This window comes from Anopheles gambiae, chromosome 3 (genome assembly GCF_943734735.2).
Source record: "Anopheles gambiae chromosome 3, idAnoGambNW_F1_1, whole genome shotgun sequence".
NCBI lineage: Eukaryota > Metazoa > Arthropoda > Insecta > Diptera > Culicidae > Anopheles > Anopheles gambiae.
Window position 1 is genome coordinate 57374909 of NC_064602.1, and position 16675 is coordinate 57391583.

The 16675-nt window shown below is 40.6% G+C and overlaps 2 protein-coding genes across 2 annotated transcripts; one reads left to right on the forward strand and one right to left on the reverse strand.

Moving 5' to 3' along the window:
• Nucleotides 1-2279: 2279 nt before the first annotated feature.
• On the forward strand, nt 2280-4989 carry LOC133393519 (uncharacterized). The gene is made up of 4 exons (XM_061658751.1): nt 2280-2409; nt 2795-3200; nt 3314-3621; nt 3704-4989. Exons 1-4 carry the CDS (start codon nt 2280-2282, stop codon nt 4891-4893), a joined length of 2034 nt encoding a protein of 677 aa, XP_061514735.1. The 3' UTR covers nt 4894-4989.
• Nucleotides 4990-5064: 75 nt separating this feature from the next.
• Nucleotides 5065-8941, reverse strand: LOC133393522 (uncharacterized). The gene has a single exon (XM_061658773.1). The coding sequence runs from the start codon at nt 6255-6257 to the stop codon at nt 5235-5237; it is 1023 nt and encodes a 340-aa protein (XP_061514757.1). The 5' UTR covers nt 6258-8941; the 3' UTR covers nt 5065-5234.
• Between the last annotated feature and the right edge of the window lie 7734 nt (nt 8942-16675).

The following is a 16675-nucleotide window of genomic DNA, read 5'->3' on the forward strand; positions in this document are numbered from 1 at the left end:
CCACCGAGTTCACCAAGTCGCTTAAGTATGCCATGAACACCATTTGCCCAACACAGACGGCCTGGCATGACAAAGCAACACCCTTCGTCCATTCGGATCTTCGGACATGCAGCCACGTCTTCCTCCGGAATGACACCGTCCGCCCAGCCCTTACCCCGCCGTACCAAGGGCCTTACAAGGTGCTTAGGCGTAGTGACAAGTCATTCGAAGTCCTGATCAACGAGAGGGCAACTAACATCTCTATCGACCGCCTGAAACCGTGCTACTCACTCCAGCAACCCGAGCCAGTGACACAGCTTACGCCACCATCTGCAGCAGAGTATACGCCACCACCACCAGCGCTACCACCACCAGCTTCACCACCATCAGAGCCACCACCACCAGCTTCACCACCACCGACAGAGCCGTCACCTCCGAACGACTTCTCGACCGGAGTTACGCGCTCACAGCGACGTGTCATCATCCCCGTTCGTTACCGGTAACTCCAGTCTAGCAGGGGAGCACTGTGGCGACCACGTTATAGCCTCACCACAGTCCGGAGCTGACGTCAACCGTCAATTCAAAATATCGGGCACTCTAATTCGAACACCCTAATTCAAGCACCCTAATTCGAGCAACCTTATTCGAGCACCCTAATTCGAGCAATAGTTACCAACTTAGCCAGACTAAACTATTTCCCGTTAAAAGATTATAAAAGCCGTCGTTCCCACCACGCGTTCTCTTCTCTTTTCGTTCTCATCCGCTAGTGGACGTGCTCCCGTAACTGCGTAACCCGTGATAAAAAAACATTGTAAAAAATTGTATTTTGTGACATCTTGGGAATCCAAATAAAAAAGTGGTCTACCCACGAGGTAGCCAAACCTTTATCAGCGTAGACGGTCTGGGCCCATAACCTGTTGGAATTTTCTAATAAAACAATGGACACAACTTAAACTGTTCTGTATCCTTTTAAGTTACACAGAAAACTAAAACCTTTTATTCTATACTATAGTCTACTTTGATTCAACAACACAACGTTGTATACTATGATAACCAACAACGCCTTCTCTAAGTAATCACCGAAGTTACAAGATGCGGCCAACCTGCGTAGCGCTACCAAATATTCATCTACCGACTCATCGGCTGTAACTGCATCCTTGTCACCCTGGCGGCGACTGTTAAACTTGTAGTTTTCTGCAATTTCTAAGGGTTGCGGGCTGAAATAATCTTTCAGCGTATCCACAATTTGCTGGAAGGTACAATCACGAGGTGCAGCCGGGGCAACCTTGTCGCAAATGACGTCGTAAGTTTCGGTTCCCATGTAATGTAGCAAGTAGTTCTTCTTATCCCGCTCTTCGGTCACTCTGTAGATGTCGAAGGCAGTTTCCAGTCGATCCACCCACCGCATCCATTTTGATTTGCGTTTGTCAAATGGTTCCATAGCAAAATTCGGAGGTGGAACTGTACCAGCAGCGGCAGCTGCGTTCGGTATAATTGAAGAACTCGTAGATGGCACGTTGCCCGCGTTACTTGCTTGATCAACCATCCTCGTCGCCAAAACTGTTGTATCTTTGTAATTAAGGAACAGTTATTTATCGTAGTTCACTGTATTATTTATTCTGCCTCGTAATTGCTTCCTAGCTCCTAGGCTTTCCCTTTTTGTTCTCTCTCTGACAGTTCTTCTTCCGGAACCCTCCTTTTTTCCCAAGGTTTCCACACTGTAAGGTAAACATATACCTTGCCCGTGAAGTGTCACATTCTTATCCCCGTTGTACACAACAACCAGTACTGAGCAAACTTTCAATCCTGGTAGACCATGCGGATTGGAGCGCTCAAATTCCTAACATAGAGTATGCTCTTAACAATACTACTCACACATCTACACATTTTGCTCCGTCAGTTCTTTTATTTGGCATTGAACAGAGAGGTCCAGTGATCGATGAATTAACCGAACATTTGGATGAGATAAATAACGATTCAAGAGTAGATTTAAATAGTATACGATCACAAGCATCAGTTAACATACACAAGTAACAATTGACAGCTAGATCTAGGACAGCGGGGGTGGGAAATATCGACATACAGGTAGCGAGGGGGTATGGTGACTTCGAACCGTTCAGATGATGTGTGGAGAGAAAGAGACAGGCACATAAAAGAGCGAAAGCGAAAATGACAGTCGGTCAAATTGGAACGTAAACAAACCGGCATCATCATTCCAGCATCGTTGTCGGCCAAGTCAAGTTAAACATTGTTAGTTCAGTTAACAAAATAAGAGTTTATACCAAGTGTTTTAAGTGAAAATGGAGAACGTGAAGCGTGCTAGGAAAAGTGGTATGCTAAGCAAGCTTGGGCAGGCGATAAGGGAGGAGTGCGAGCGAGAATGGGAAGCGGAAAACCAACCAGGAACCAGCCGACGCCAAGAAGCACCAGGTACATTTTCTTTATTATTTTGTGGCGTCACTTTAGCTAAAACCCCAAGTGAAAGCTTCATAAAATGCTTTAAAAATAATAAGAAAAATGGTGTTCAAAAGTATCAGTGATATTAAATAAGATCAACCAGTGCAGTGTGTTTAAATGCATGACAAGTGGCATTTGAAGCAAAATTTACTCGACAACTATATTCCTTCATGTCACGCCAGATTGTCTCAGAATTAACGCGTGTGATTACCGTTAAAAGCCCTTCAATATCGGGAAGGTGGTAAAATGTTCATACATGCATCTGTGACAAGCCGGTGGCTTCTATTTTAGATAACTTATGCTTATTGCTGGCCCTTAAGTGTTTAACGTTCTGTTTCTTTTTACATTTCACTTTCAGTGATTGAAATTCCGCATGCTGGTTCGGAATTCGTAGATGAGAATGCCTCCGATGAAGAAGTATTTGACGACGATGAGCCCGAAGAAGAATGGTTGGAGGAATGGCTGAACGAAAGTGACGAAGATGAAGGCGAAGATAATCAGCATACAGAAAATTATGTTACGGATCCTCAATCTGAAAACATATTATCAAGGAAATTACGAATGTGGGCCCTATCTCATCGAATAACCCACACAGCTATAAATGATTTGCTTGGGATCATACGCGAGACAACGGAATATTACGTTCCAATGGATGCAAGGACGTTTCTGAAAACTCCCGTGAACGTCAGACAAAATATTACCACAGTGGCAGGAGGACAGCTATGGTACCAAGGGATCGAAAAGACGCTTCAGTGCCATTTTAAGTAATAATTAAAATTTAAAGTAACATGATTTTTCCATCTCACAAATGATATACATACATACATACATACATACATACTGCAAATATACATACATTTTTTTTCATTTATTACAGAAACACGACGCCTACTGTGGACAAATTTGCTTTAAATCTCTTCGTAGATGGGCTTCCGTTACATAACAGTGGCCCTACGCAATTATGGCCAATAATGGCGCAGATTCACGAGCTTCCGGAGGTGCCTGGCTTGGTGCTAGGCATTTTCTGTGGTTCGTCGAAACCTGACAACGTGGAGGATTATCTTCGTCAATTGGTAGACGACCTTAATCGTGTTATGGACCAAGGAGTCACAATCAACAAAACAAAAATTGGAATTGATCTTCGTGTTATCATCGCCGATTCTCCCGCCCGAGCGTTCATAAAAGGTAAGTTTATCAAAGAAAAATGTATACATCTAATTTGTAGTGTTTATTACTAAATTCCTCATTTTTTTTATTCATTTGTCAGGTGTGGCGAATTTCAATGCAGCGAACGGGTGTATAAAATGTAAAATTGTGGGAAAAAAGGACAAAAAAACCCACAGAATGGTATTTGAAGGAACAGCTGAACCGAGGACAAACAAGGAATTTAGGCAAGGAGATTATGAAATAAGCCATCAGAAACGACCAACACCGTTATTAGATATTAAGGATAAAGATATTATTAAGATCTTAAGCATAGCAGACGATTTACACTTACTACATTTAGGAATAGCAAAAAAATTAGGAAAAGGATATGACGAAGGTAGTTTAGCACCGTTTCCGAAGTGGAACGAAGAAGATAGAGAGGAAATTTCTAAAATTCTAGCAAAGACAAAGTTACCTGCAGAGATAAATAGGGCAATGAGGCCACTGAAATATTTAGCTTATTGGAAGGGGTCCGAATATCGTACATTTCTCAATCATATTAGCATAGCATTACTTAGAGGTAGAATTCACGATGATGCTTATCATCATTTTAAACTCTTTTATGTTGCAATTACATTGTTTTCCAGCAATCATTTTAAAAATCATTGGGATTATGCGGAAGCTCTTTTAAAACAATTTGTTGAGGATTTCGGTTTAATTTATGGCAAATCTCACATTACCAGTAATGTTCACAATCTTTTACACATAGCTGAAGATGTACGTGAATTCGGACCCCTTCCAACAATATCCTCATATCCCTTTGAAAGCCGGTTAAATTTTCTTAAAAGGCTAGTTAGAACAGGTCATAGAACGTTAGAACAAATAGTATGTAGGTTAACAGAACTTAATGAGCTAGAAGCAAGTGAAAGCAAGGAGAAAATGGTTTATCCAATTATTAAACATAAGAAAGATGAGGTTAAATTGTACATAACAGATAAATTTCAATTAAGGAAAGGTGATAGGAACGGTTGGTTTTTAACCAAAGATAATAAGCTTATTAGGTATAGTAGCGTTAAGCAGGTTCCAGGATCGTATATCATAGAAGGACATCAATTAGCAGAAACACAACCAGCATTTAGTTATCCGAACCGTTCGGAAGTTATTTATAATTATATAGGTAGAGTATCAGATATTCCAACCGACGTAGTTAAAGTAGATTTAAACAATGTAAAAGTTAAATTGGTAGCGGTTTCTGTTGATGATGGCGAATCGTTTTATTTTAGTCCGCTCATGCATACTTTATTGGAATAAAACATATATTTAGTGATCTGTAGCCTGGCTAGTTGGATTACATCCTACACATGAATGCATGTATTGCTCTCAAATAAAAATAATTTCAAGAAAGGAGTCTTATTACCATAAATACAGAACTTTTCGAATAACATATCATTTAAAAAATATAAAACAAGATATATCCCATCCTTGAGTTCCATTATTTATCACATTTAATTTCAGTTTTGATATTCGTAATACAGTTGAAAGAAACTTAACCTATTATCCCTATTTGGTATAGTTCATCACAGTTCATCATAACGAAAGGAAAAAAATATCTAAAAAGCTTATAGCTAATAACTATATCCCTGATATAAAAATTACGTTTCTGATATTCTTCGTTTCTTTGTCGTTTCTAACTTTTCGATTTTTGAAGGCTTGCAATTGTAAAATTTTTTGTTTAGGAATGTTTTTACGTAGGCGTCAGTAAGCTCTGTCAATCGATTGCCTCCAATCAATTTTAGTAGACTTAAAATTTGCGTATACTTCGAGAAGCAAATTTTAGGTCCCTGCTTGCCTTCTCCGGTCCAGCAACATTTCTTCAAAAAATCTTTTTCGAAAAAAAGATCGAGAACAACTGTTAACCGTTTGTCAAAATCTGTGACATCCGTTAATATATGCACGATTTGACAAACTAGGTTTACCATATACGTACCATTTTGTAACGATTGTTCAAATTTGTTTAGGCTATGTTCATCGCTTATCCTGTCTACTTCAAATGACCTAGGGACGGTATATTCGTTTCTACACACGTTGTTCATTATCATCGAAACCTGCGGTGATAACTTCTCCAGCATTTTAACAGCAATGTCAATCTTCCTTTCAATCCTTTCTTCTCGATTCATCTTTGAATATGCGATATCAGTTGCAGATACTGATGGTTTAGGTGCTATTGGTGGTTTGGATGCTATTGGTGGTTTGGATGCTATTGCCGGTTTTGGTGCTACTGTAGGTTTGAATGTTGTGCTAGTTTTTGGAGCCATTGGAAGTTTAGGAACAGAAGCAGGATCAGAAAGAACTTTGGGTTTAGGAGGAATCGCAGGTTTTGTTGATCCTGGTTGTGAGTGAGGACGAGAATGCGTTGCTGTGGATGTTGATTGTAGGGGGGCACTAATATGCATAAAAGCTGGCGGAGATGATGATCGGGAAGTGCTGGAATGAACAGCTTTCGGCGGAACTATCAATATGTTGTCTATGATGGTGATGCCACGAGACGAAGTCGGTAGAACTGCTCTGTTTCTTTCATTATTGGGTGTCTCATTATTATCAGCCATGTTTCTATTATATCCGCTAATCCTAAAATGATGAATCAATACCATTACATATTGATTAATAACACCCATGATGGCAGGACACCTGAATGGCCGTGCGGTTAACAGACCGGACTACCAATCAATCAGTCCCATTTCAATTCTAATAACAACCTCTTTCAAATCTATATCCACAGGAACACCAAAGGAGCGACACGACGCAACGATATCAAGCGAGAATCACTGTTGAGAGAAAGCGACAACTGGAACGACAATACAAGGCAGTGCAGATGGGTGGGGGTGTAAACAACAAGTGCTGAGGAAGGGGAAAGTTCGCTTTTTTTATGTATTCAATTGTAAACATGTACAAAACAAGGTTCTTCCTTTGTTCAGACCAGTGTAAATTTTTTCCGCCATGACAGTCGATATAGCCGCCATCTTGGATTTTGAACATCGGCCTTTCGACATGCGCAAACATTAACCAACCGTTCCTCCAAATGCTGAAAAAGAGGGATCGTGGTGAATTTGGCAGTGGTGAATTGTTACTTGTGTAATGAAACATCAACAAGTTAATGAGCAACAACACCTGTCGAAATGTAAACCAGCCCCTGAATTTGTAGAAGGAGAATTTGTGGTAATACGAAACGTAGATAATACGGTAAACTCAAACAAAAAGCTTATTCCTAGATTCAAGGGCCCTTATGTCATACACAGACGGCTTCCAAACGATCGTTATGTTGTTCGGGACATCGATGGGTGCCAGCAGACCCAACTTCCTTATGACGGAGTGTTGGAGGCGAATGTTGAGAAAGTGGATTGTGCAGATCCCGGGTAGTGATTGACTTCCTTTTGCGTATCTTTGGCAACACTTAGTCTATAAGTAAATTGAGGGCAATTTATCATGTCAGGAAAGGCCGAGCAGTAAACATCTTGAGTTTATAGTAATCTTGGGTTTGTGAGCATCTTGGGGTTTGACAAATACGATGTCCGAAGAAGTGACAGTGTGCGAGTGTGCGATTATATATATAATATATATATATTCATATTTTTGCTAGGACGTGCCGCTGTACAAACGTACCGTAGTAAAATGTACCACAGGCAAAGTAGAAAGAAACAGAGGGAGACAAGAGTGAGACAGCAAGCGACCAACAAAATGGGTATAAAAGGAGATGGATTTGGAATAAAGAATTAGAATTGTTTTGGCTGCCAGAGGAACGAGTGTCTGTGTTGAGCGTTTTTTTTACTTTTCGATTCTTTACATTTGGTGTCAGAAGTGAGATAACGCAATTTTGCTATGGATATCCCGGCGAGTATCGAAGAGTTGATGGAGCAATTTACCCGTGTCGGCTTAGTAAAAAGGTGTGAGGCCTTAGGGCTAGACACAAGCGGTTCGAAGGAGGAATTAGCTGGCAGAATAGTGGAGCACAGTGAAGGTGGAAATCAGGACACCACGAGGGTGGGTGATTATTTGGATGCGGTAGAAGGGTCAAGCACGTCGTCACGAGAGAGCGTAGAGCGTGAGGCCCGGGGCGTGTCCATTCACTTCAAAGATGTGCAGGATTATTTGCCTACATTCTCCGGAAAGGAAGACGTATGCGCATGGGTGATCGAGTTTGAGACAAGTAGCAAACTGTTCAAATGGCATGATCTTCACAAGCTCATTTACGCAAAACGAGTTCTCCAGGGCGCAGCCAAGGCTTTTGTTAGAAGCATTCCGGAAGTATCGTCGTGGATCGATTTGAAGCACGCGCTTGTGGAAGAATTCGACGAGAAAGTGTCCAGTGCAACGGTACACGAATCACTTCGACGTAGAAAAAAGAAGTCGGATGAATCATGTTCAGAATATATCTACGCTATGTGCGAAATCGGGAAAAAGGGACATGTCGATGAACAATCCCTTTGTGAGTACATAGTACAAGGAATAGACGATGATCCAATGAATAAAACCTGTTTGATCGCTGCAAAAACGATTAAACAACTGAAAAGCCAAATGCGAACTTATGAGAAATTGGCAGAGCAAATTCGCGAGCAACGATCTAAGCGTCAAATTCCTGCTAAGAACCCTGACAGTAATAAAACAAAATATGCACCTCCAGCCAGTATGAAATGCCGTAGCTGCGGTAAAACAGGACATATCGTCAAAGATTGCCCAAACAAAGCAGCCGGGCCAGTTTGTTTTGCGTGTGGCAAGCCAGGGCACCGAGCCAGGGAGTGCAGTGAAAGACCCCATTTTTCGGGGAACGTAAATTTGATCTAGTAGCGATAAAACGAACACAGTTTGTGGCAGGCAAAAAATTGGCAAGCGAATTTCTAGGGCCATACGAAATTACACAGGTGAACCGAAACGGACGTTTCAAGGTCAGGAAAGCTGCAGAATGCGAAGGGCCAAATATCACCACAACCAGTGCAGACAATATGAAGCTTTGGACTTATACGGTCAACAATGAGGATTTAGAAGCATACGATAGCGAAGAAAGCAGTGAAATATAGTGCCTGGCAGGGGCTGCAAATCAGGCGTCAGGAAAGGCCGATTGTTAGGTTTAATTTTTGCTAGGACGTGCCGCTGTACAAACGTACCGTAGTAAAATGTACCACAGGCAAAGTAGAAAGAAACAGAGGGAGACAAGAGTGAGACAGCAAGCGACCAACAAAATGGGTATAAAAGGAGATGGATTTGGAATAAAGAATTAGAATTGTTTTGGCTGCCAGAGGAACGAGTGTCTGTGTTGAGCGTTTTTTTTACTTTTCGATGCTTTACATATATATATATATATATATATATATATATATATATATATATATATATATATATATATATATATATATATATATATATATATATATATATATATATATATATATATTTTTTTTTTTTTTTAATTTCGTATGGCCCTAGAAATTCGCTTGCCAATTTTTTGCCTGCCACAAACTGTGTTCGTTTTATCGCTACTAGATCAAATTTACGTTCCCCGAAAAATGGGGTCTTTCACTGCACTCCCTGGCTCGGTGCCCTGGCTTGCCACACGCAAAACAAACTGGCCCGGCTGCTTTGTTTGGGCAATCTTTGACGATATGTCCTGTTTTACCGCAGCTACGGCATTTCATACTGGCTGGAGGTGCATATTTTGTTTTATTACTGTCAGGGTTCTTAGCAGGAATTTGACGCTTAGATCGTTGCTCGCGAATTTGCTCTGCCAATTTCTCATAAGTTCGCATTTGGCTTTTCAGTTGTTTAATCGTTTTTGCAGCGATCAAACAGGTTTTATTCATTGGATCATCGTCTATTCCTTGTACTATGTACTCACAAAGGGATTGTTCATCGACATGTCCCTTTTTCCCGATTTCGCACATAGCGTAGATATATTCTGAACATGATTCATCCGACTTCTTTTTTCTACGTCGAAGTGATTCGTGTACCGTTGCACTGGACACTTTCTCGTCGAATTCTTCCACAAGCGCGTGCTTCAAATCGATCCACGACGATACTTCCGGAATGCTTCTAACAAAAGCCTTGGCTGCGCCCTGGAGAACTCGTTTTGCGTAAATGAGCTTGTGAAGATCATGCCATTTGAACAGTTTGCTACTTGTCTCAAACTCGATCACCCATGCGCATACGTCTTTCTTTCCGGAGAATGTAGGCAAATAATCCTGCACATCTTTGAAGTGAATGGACACGCCCCGGGCCTCACGCTCTACGCTCTCTCGTGACGACGTGCTTGACCCTTCTACCGCATCCAAATAATCACCCACCCTCGTGGTGTCCTGATTTCCACCTTCACTGTGCTCCACTATTCTGCCAGCTAATTCCGCTTGTGTCTAGCCCTAAGGCCTCACACCTTTTTACTAAGCCGACACGGGTAAATTGCTCCATCAACTCTTCGATACTCGCCGGGATATCCATAGCAAAATTGCGTTATCTCACTTCTGACACCAAATGTAAAGAATCGAAAAGTAAAAAAAACGCTCAACACAGACACTCGTTCCTCTGGCAGCCAAAACAATTCTAATTCTTTATTCCAAATCCATCTCCTTTTATACCCATTTTGTTGGTCGCTTGCTGTCTCACTCTTGTCTCCCTCTGTTTCTTTCTACTTTGCCTGTGGTACATTTTACTACGGTACGTTTGTACAGCGGCACGTCCTAGCAAAAATTAAACCTAACATATATATTTATATATATATATATATATATATATATATATATATATATATATATATATATATATATATATATATATATATATATATATATATATATATATATATATATATATATATATATCTATGTATATATATATATATATAAATATATAATATATAAATATATTAGAATTGTTTTGGCTGCCAGAGGCTCGTCGCCAAAACTGTTGTATCTTTGTAATTAAGGAACAGTTATTTATCGTAGTTCACTGTATTATTTATTCTGCCTCGTAATTGCTTCCTAGCTCCTAGGCTTCCCTTTTTGTTCTCTCTCTGACAGTTCTTCTTCCGGAACCCTCCTTTTTTCCCAAGGTTTCCACACTGTAAGGTAAACATATACCTTGCCCGTGAAGTGTCACATTCTTATCCCCGTTGTACACAACAACCAGTACTGAGCAAACTTTCAAACTTTCAAATATATAATATATAAATATATATGTTAGGTTTAATTTTTGCTAGGACGTGCCGCTGTACAAACGTACCGTAGTAAAATGTACCACAGGCAAAGTAGAAAGAAACAGAGGGAGACAAGAGTGAGACAGCAAGCGACCAACAAAATGGGTATAAAAGGAGATGGATTTGGAATAAAGAATTAGAATTGTTTTGGCTGCCAGAGGAACGAGTGTCTGTGTTGAGCGTTTTTTTTACTTTTCGATTCTTTACATTTGGTGTCAGAAGTGAGATAACGCAATTTTGCTATGGATATTCCGGCGAGTATCGAAGAGTTGATGGAGCAATTTACCCGTGTCGGCTTAGTAAAAAGGTGTGAGGCCTTAGGGCTAGACACAAGCGGTTCGAAGGAGGAATTAGCTGGCAGAATAGTGGAGCACAGTGAAGGTGGAAATCAGGACACCACGAGGGTGGGTGATTATTTGGATGCGGTAGAAGGGTCAAGCACGTCGTCACGAGAGAGCGTAGATCGTGAGGCCCGGGGCGTGTCCATTCACTTCAAAGATGTGCAGGATTATTTGCCTACATTCTCCGGAAAGGAAGACGTATGCGCATGGGTGATCGAGTTTGAGACAAGTAGCAAACTGTTCAAATGGCATGATCTTCACAAGCTCATTTACGCAAAACGAGTTCTCCAGGGCGCAGCCAAGGCTTTTGTTAGAAGCATTCCGGAAGTATCGTCGTGGATCGATTTGAAGCACGCGCTTGTGGAAGAATTCGACGAGAAAGTGTCCAGTGCAACGGTACACGAATCACTTCGACGTAGAAAAAAGAAGTCGGATGAATCATGTTCAGAATATATCTACGCTATGTGCGAAATCGGGAAAAAGGGACATGTCGATGAACAATCCCTTTGTGAGTACATAGTACAAGGAATAGACGATGATCCAATGAATAAAACCTGTTTGATCGCTGCAAAAACGATTAAACAACTGAAAAGCCAAATGCGAACTTATGAGAAATTGGCAGAGCAAATTCGCGAGCAACGATCTAAGCGTCAAATTCCTGCTAAGAACCCTGACAGTAATAAAACAAAATATGCACCTCCAGCCAGTATGAAATGCCGTAGCTGCGGTAAAACAGGACATATCGTCAAAGATTGCCCAAACAAAGCAGCCGGGCCAGTTTGTTTTGCGTGTGGCAAGCCAGGGCACCGAGCCAGGGAGTGCAGTGAAAGACCCCATTTTTCGGGGAACGCAAATTTGATCTAGTAGCGATAAAACGAACACAGTTTGTGGCAGGCAAAAAATTGGCAAGCGAATTTCTAGGGCCATACGAAATTACACAGGTGAACCGAAACGGACGTTTCAAGGTCAGGAAAGCTGCAGAATGCGAAGGGCCAAATATCACCACAACCAGTGCAGACAATATGAAGCTTTGGACTTATACGGTCAACAATGAGGATTTAGAAGCATACGATAGCGAAGAAAGCAGTGAAATATAGTGCCTGGCAGGGGCTGCAAATCAGGCGTCAGGAAAGGCCGATTGTTAGGTTTAATTTTTGCTAGGACGTGCCGCTGTACAAACGTACCGTAGTAAAATGTACCACAGGCAAAGTAGAAAGAAACAGAGGGAGACAAGAGTGAGACAGCAAGCGACCAACAAAATGGGTATAAAAGGAGATGGATTTGGAATAAAGAATTAGAATTGTTTTGGCTGCCAGAGGCTCGTCGCCAAAACTGTTGTATCTTTGTAATTAAGGAACAGTTATTTATCGTAGTTCACTGTATTATTTATTCTGCCTCGTAATTGCTTCCTAGCTCCTAGGCTTCCCTTTTTGTTCTCTCTGACAGTTCTTCTTCCGGAACCCTCCTTTTTTCCCAAGGTTTCCACACTGTAAGGTAAACATATACCTTGCCCGTGAAGTGTCACATTCTTATCCCCGTTGTACACAACAACCAGTACTGAGCAAACTTTCAAACCTGGTAGACCATGCGGATTGGAGCGCTCAAATTCCTAACATAGAGTATGCTCTTAACAATACTACTCACACATCTACACATTTTGCTCCGTCAGTTCTTTTATTTGGCATTGAACAGAGAGGTCCAGTGATCGATGAATTAACCGAACATTTGGATGAGATAAATAACGATTCAAGAGTAGATTTAAATAGTATACGATCACAAGCATCAGTTAACATAATGAAACATCAACAAGTTAATGAGCAACAACACCTGTCGAAATGTAAACCAGCCCCTGAATTTGTAGAAGGAGAATTTGTGGTAATACGAAACGTAGATAATACGGTAAACTCAAACAAAAAGCTTATTCCTAGATTCAAGGGCCCCTATGTCATACACAGACGGCTTCCAAACGATCGTTATGTTGTTCGGGACATCGATGGGTGCCAGCAGACCCAACTTCCTTATGACGGAGTGTTGGAGGCGAATAAGTTGAGAAAGTGGATTGTGCAGATCCCGAGTAGTGATTGACTTCCTTTTGCGTATCTTTGGCAACACTTAGTCTATAAGTAAATTGAGGGCAATTTATCATGTCAGGAAAGGCCATCATGTCAGGAAAGGAAAGGCGGAATCCCGTGGGTAGCTTCATCTGCTGGTGTTGTTTTAGAGAAGTATGCTATTGGGTGATACTTTCCATCATTTTGTTTTTGTAGTAGTACAGATCCAAAGCCTAAAGAGCATCACAATGCAATTCAGTCTCACGGCTTGGGTCATAGATCGATAAAACAGGTGATTTTATTAGTTCATTACGTAATGTTTCAAAAGATTTTAAGCAGGTTTCATCAAAATCAAAATTTACTTTATCTTTTAATAAGTTTGTTAGAGGCTTTGCTATGGTTGAAAATCCTGGTACAAATCTACGGAAAAATGAGAACAATCCTAAACATTGTTGAACTTGTTTTTTAGTCTTTGGAACGGGGTAATTCTTAATTGATTCGATATGATGGTCGCTAGGAAGAATGCCTGATGCATTAGCTTTATACCCAAGACAATTCAACTCATTTTGAGCGAATTTGCATTTGTCCAATCGCAGTTCTAGACCATTTTTGCGTAAGGTGTATAAAACTTTCCCAATCAATTCAATATGATTGTCAAAATCATTCGAGGCTATAAGAATATCATCAATGTACACCACCAACTGTCCACGATCAATGAATTCACGGAGTATTGAGTTGATAAAGCGTTGAAATTCTGCTGGTGCATTTTTCAGCCCAAAAGGCATGCGCGTGTACTCGTATTGTCCATCTGGAGTAACGAACGCTGTGTATTTTATAGATTTCTCTTGCATGGCCAATTGATGAAATCCACTCTTGAGATCCAGAAGCGTAAAATACTTCTTGTTTCCCAGATGTTCAAGGCAATTGTCGATAAGGGGTATTGGGAAATTGTCTCGGATTGTAATTTTATTTAATGGCCGATAATCAACGCATTTACGAATTTCACCGTTACGCTCGCGAACTAGAACTATTGCTGAGGCGTATGGAGAGTTACTTGGACGGATGATGTTCTTTTCTAACAGGTTTTTTACTATATCTTTGACTTTAGCTCTTTCGGCGAAGGACAAACGTCTAGGTTTGGTAGAAATGGGTGTATCGTGTTCCAAATTAATTTTTACTGAATAAGCTGGAGAAGTGACTTCTTCAATAGGAAATTTTTGATAATTTTGAATAACTGAATTGCTTACTAATTTGATTTGATCTTCCGAGAGGTGAGTACCAATATCAATCACACTAGATTCATCAGTAATCGCTATCATACACAGACTCCCAAAGGTGTCGTTGATGTCACATAAATCACGCTATTTAGAAATCGGCAAAATTGGCATATTGTCTTCCCCCGAGCGCACGATGGACTTCCGATGTATGTTTAGTGTATGGAGCTTTTTGATTATATTCTGATCTAGATACCTAACCCTGACATTTTTATTAAAATCTTTAAGTTTTTTCATGTCATAAATGTATTTAATTGGGTAAGGTGTATTTTAAACGTCCGCAATGCATCCCTGCCTAGAATCAGAGGCCATGCCATGTAATGTTTGGGTAGAATGATAAAAGGGTGTTCTATTGTAGTTCCATTAAGTGTGATACGTAATTCAAGTTTTCCATATGATTTGAGCTCCTGGCTACCTATTCCACGCATATTTGAAGGCTGTGGCTCACCTAACAAGTTTTCCGGAAGTAGTCCTGCATGGATAAAGCTCTTAGGACTGCCCGTGTCACAAAGAGTCAATGATTTTAAATTAGTGCTCCATACATCATTACATTTATAGGCAACACTTACCTCCTGATGCGCATTCATCTTAACAATGGTTTGGTTACTGTGAGCTTCTTCCTCTTCCGAATCGATAACGTGCATGGTTGCCGCAGCTTGTTGTACGCGTTGGGGGCAGTTTTGATGTATGTGGTCTTCTTTGTGACATCGAAAACACGAACCGGGTGGTCTGGCTGGTAGTCGACACTGATTCTGTGTGTGTCCCATTTTTCGACAATTGTAGCATCGGGGGGCTGCATAATTCTCCTTACTAATGTCATGCTGTTTGTTGACAATAGTTGACGTAACAGGAATCCGAGGAGCAGTAGCACGATAGGTCTCGTATTTCTTCAGGAGTTGTTTTAGTGTATCCATTGAGGTAGCTGCGAAGCGCACAGATGCCATGTTTACGGGGTCGCCGATTCCATCAATTATGATGTTTATCAATTCTTCTTCATCGATGCGTTTTCCGGCGATTCGCTGCATCTCAAGCACATACTTCGTTATAGTTTCATTGCGTGCCATTCGTCGCGCTCGCAATTGTTGGTAGATTTGCTCCATGGACGTTGTCTTCACAAATGCTTTGTCCATCTCCACCTTCAGTTTGGCATAAGTATTGATTTCAGCAGATTTGGCCAATAGTGCTGCAGTTCCAGTGAGCAGCTGGCGCGTGTTGTAGTATTTAGATGTTTCATTCATATTGTACGGCTCGAATACACGCTCCAATTCCATGAACCATTCATCCACACTTTCATCATTGTCACCGCTAAATTTCTCCAGAAACTTGTCGAAACCCATAAAAAGTTGCGGTGGTGTATTCATAGGTTGGAATTCAGGCAGCGATTTGTTGGCGAAGCTCAAGAATTTCCAGTTTGGTGCGAAGAGCATGAATTTCATCACGGTCGCTCATGATTGCTACACTCGGCGTTCTTCCTACATCACTGGCTGTTTCGGCATTGTTTCCTGTATCACACATGATGACAGGTGCTAGCTTCATCTCTCCCGCTTGAGATGCTTCGGGAATCTCATCGCGGCCATCTTGCTTTTCACTGCGAACACATGGCGGTGCGTATGGTTCGAACAGCTTTTTTATCTGCGACATTGTTGCTGTAGGTGGCACTTCAACGCCATTACTTTGTAACGTACACACCATTTCCTCCTTTGTCGGCATGTTCTGAGGTGAATCCCACTTCTGAGTTGTAATATACACGGTTTTTTTTAAGTTTTTTCACAAGGAGTTTATTGTAGAAGGTCTTTTCCCCAATGCTTATTTCTTTTTTTTCTGTTTTGACAGCTCGCACACTGTCACTTCTTCGGACATCGTATTTGTCAAACCCCAAGATGCTCACAAACCCAAGATTACTATAAAGTCAAGATGTTTACAATATATATATATATATATATATATATATATATATATATATATATATATATATATATATATATATATATATATATATATATATATATATATATATATATAGCTATATATATATAGCTATAACAAATACGATGTCCGAAGAAGTGACAGTGTGCGAGCTGTAAAAACAGAAAAAAAAAAGAAATAAGCCTTGGGGAAAAGACCTTCTACAATAAACTCCTTGTGAAAAAACTAAAAAAAAAACGTATATTACAATATACATATATATAT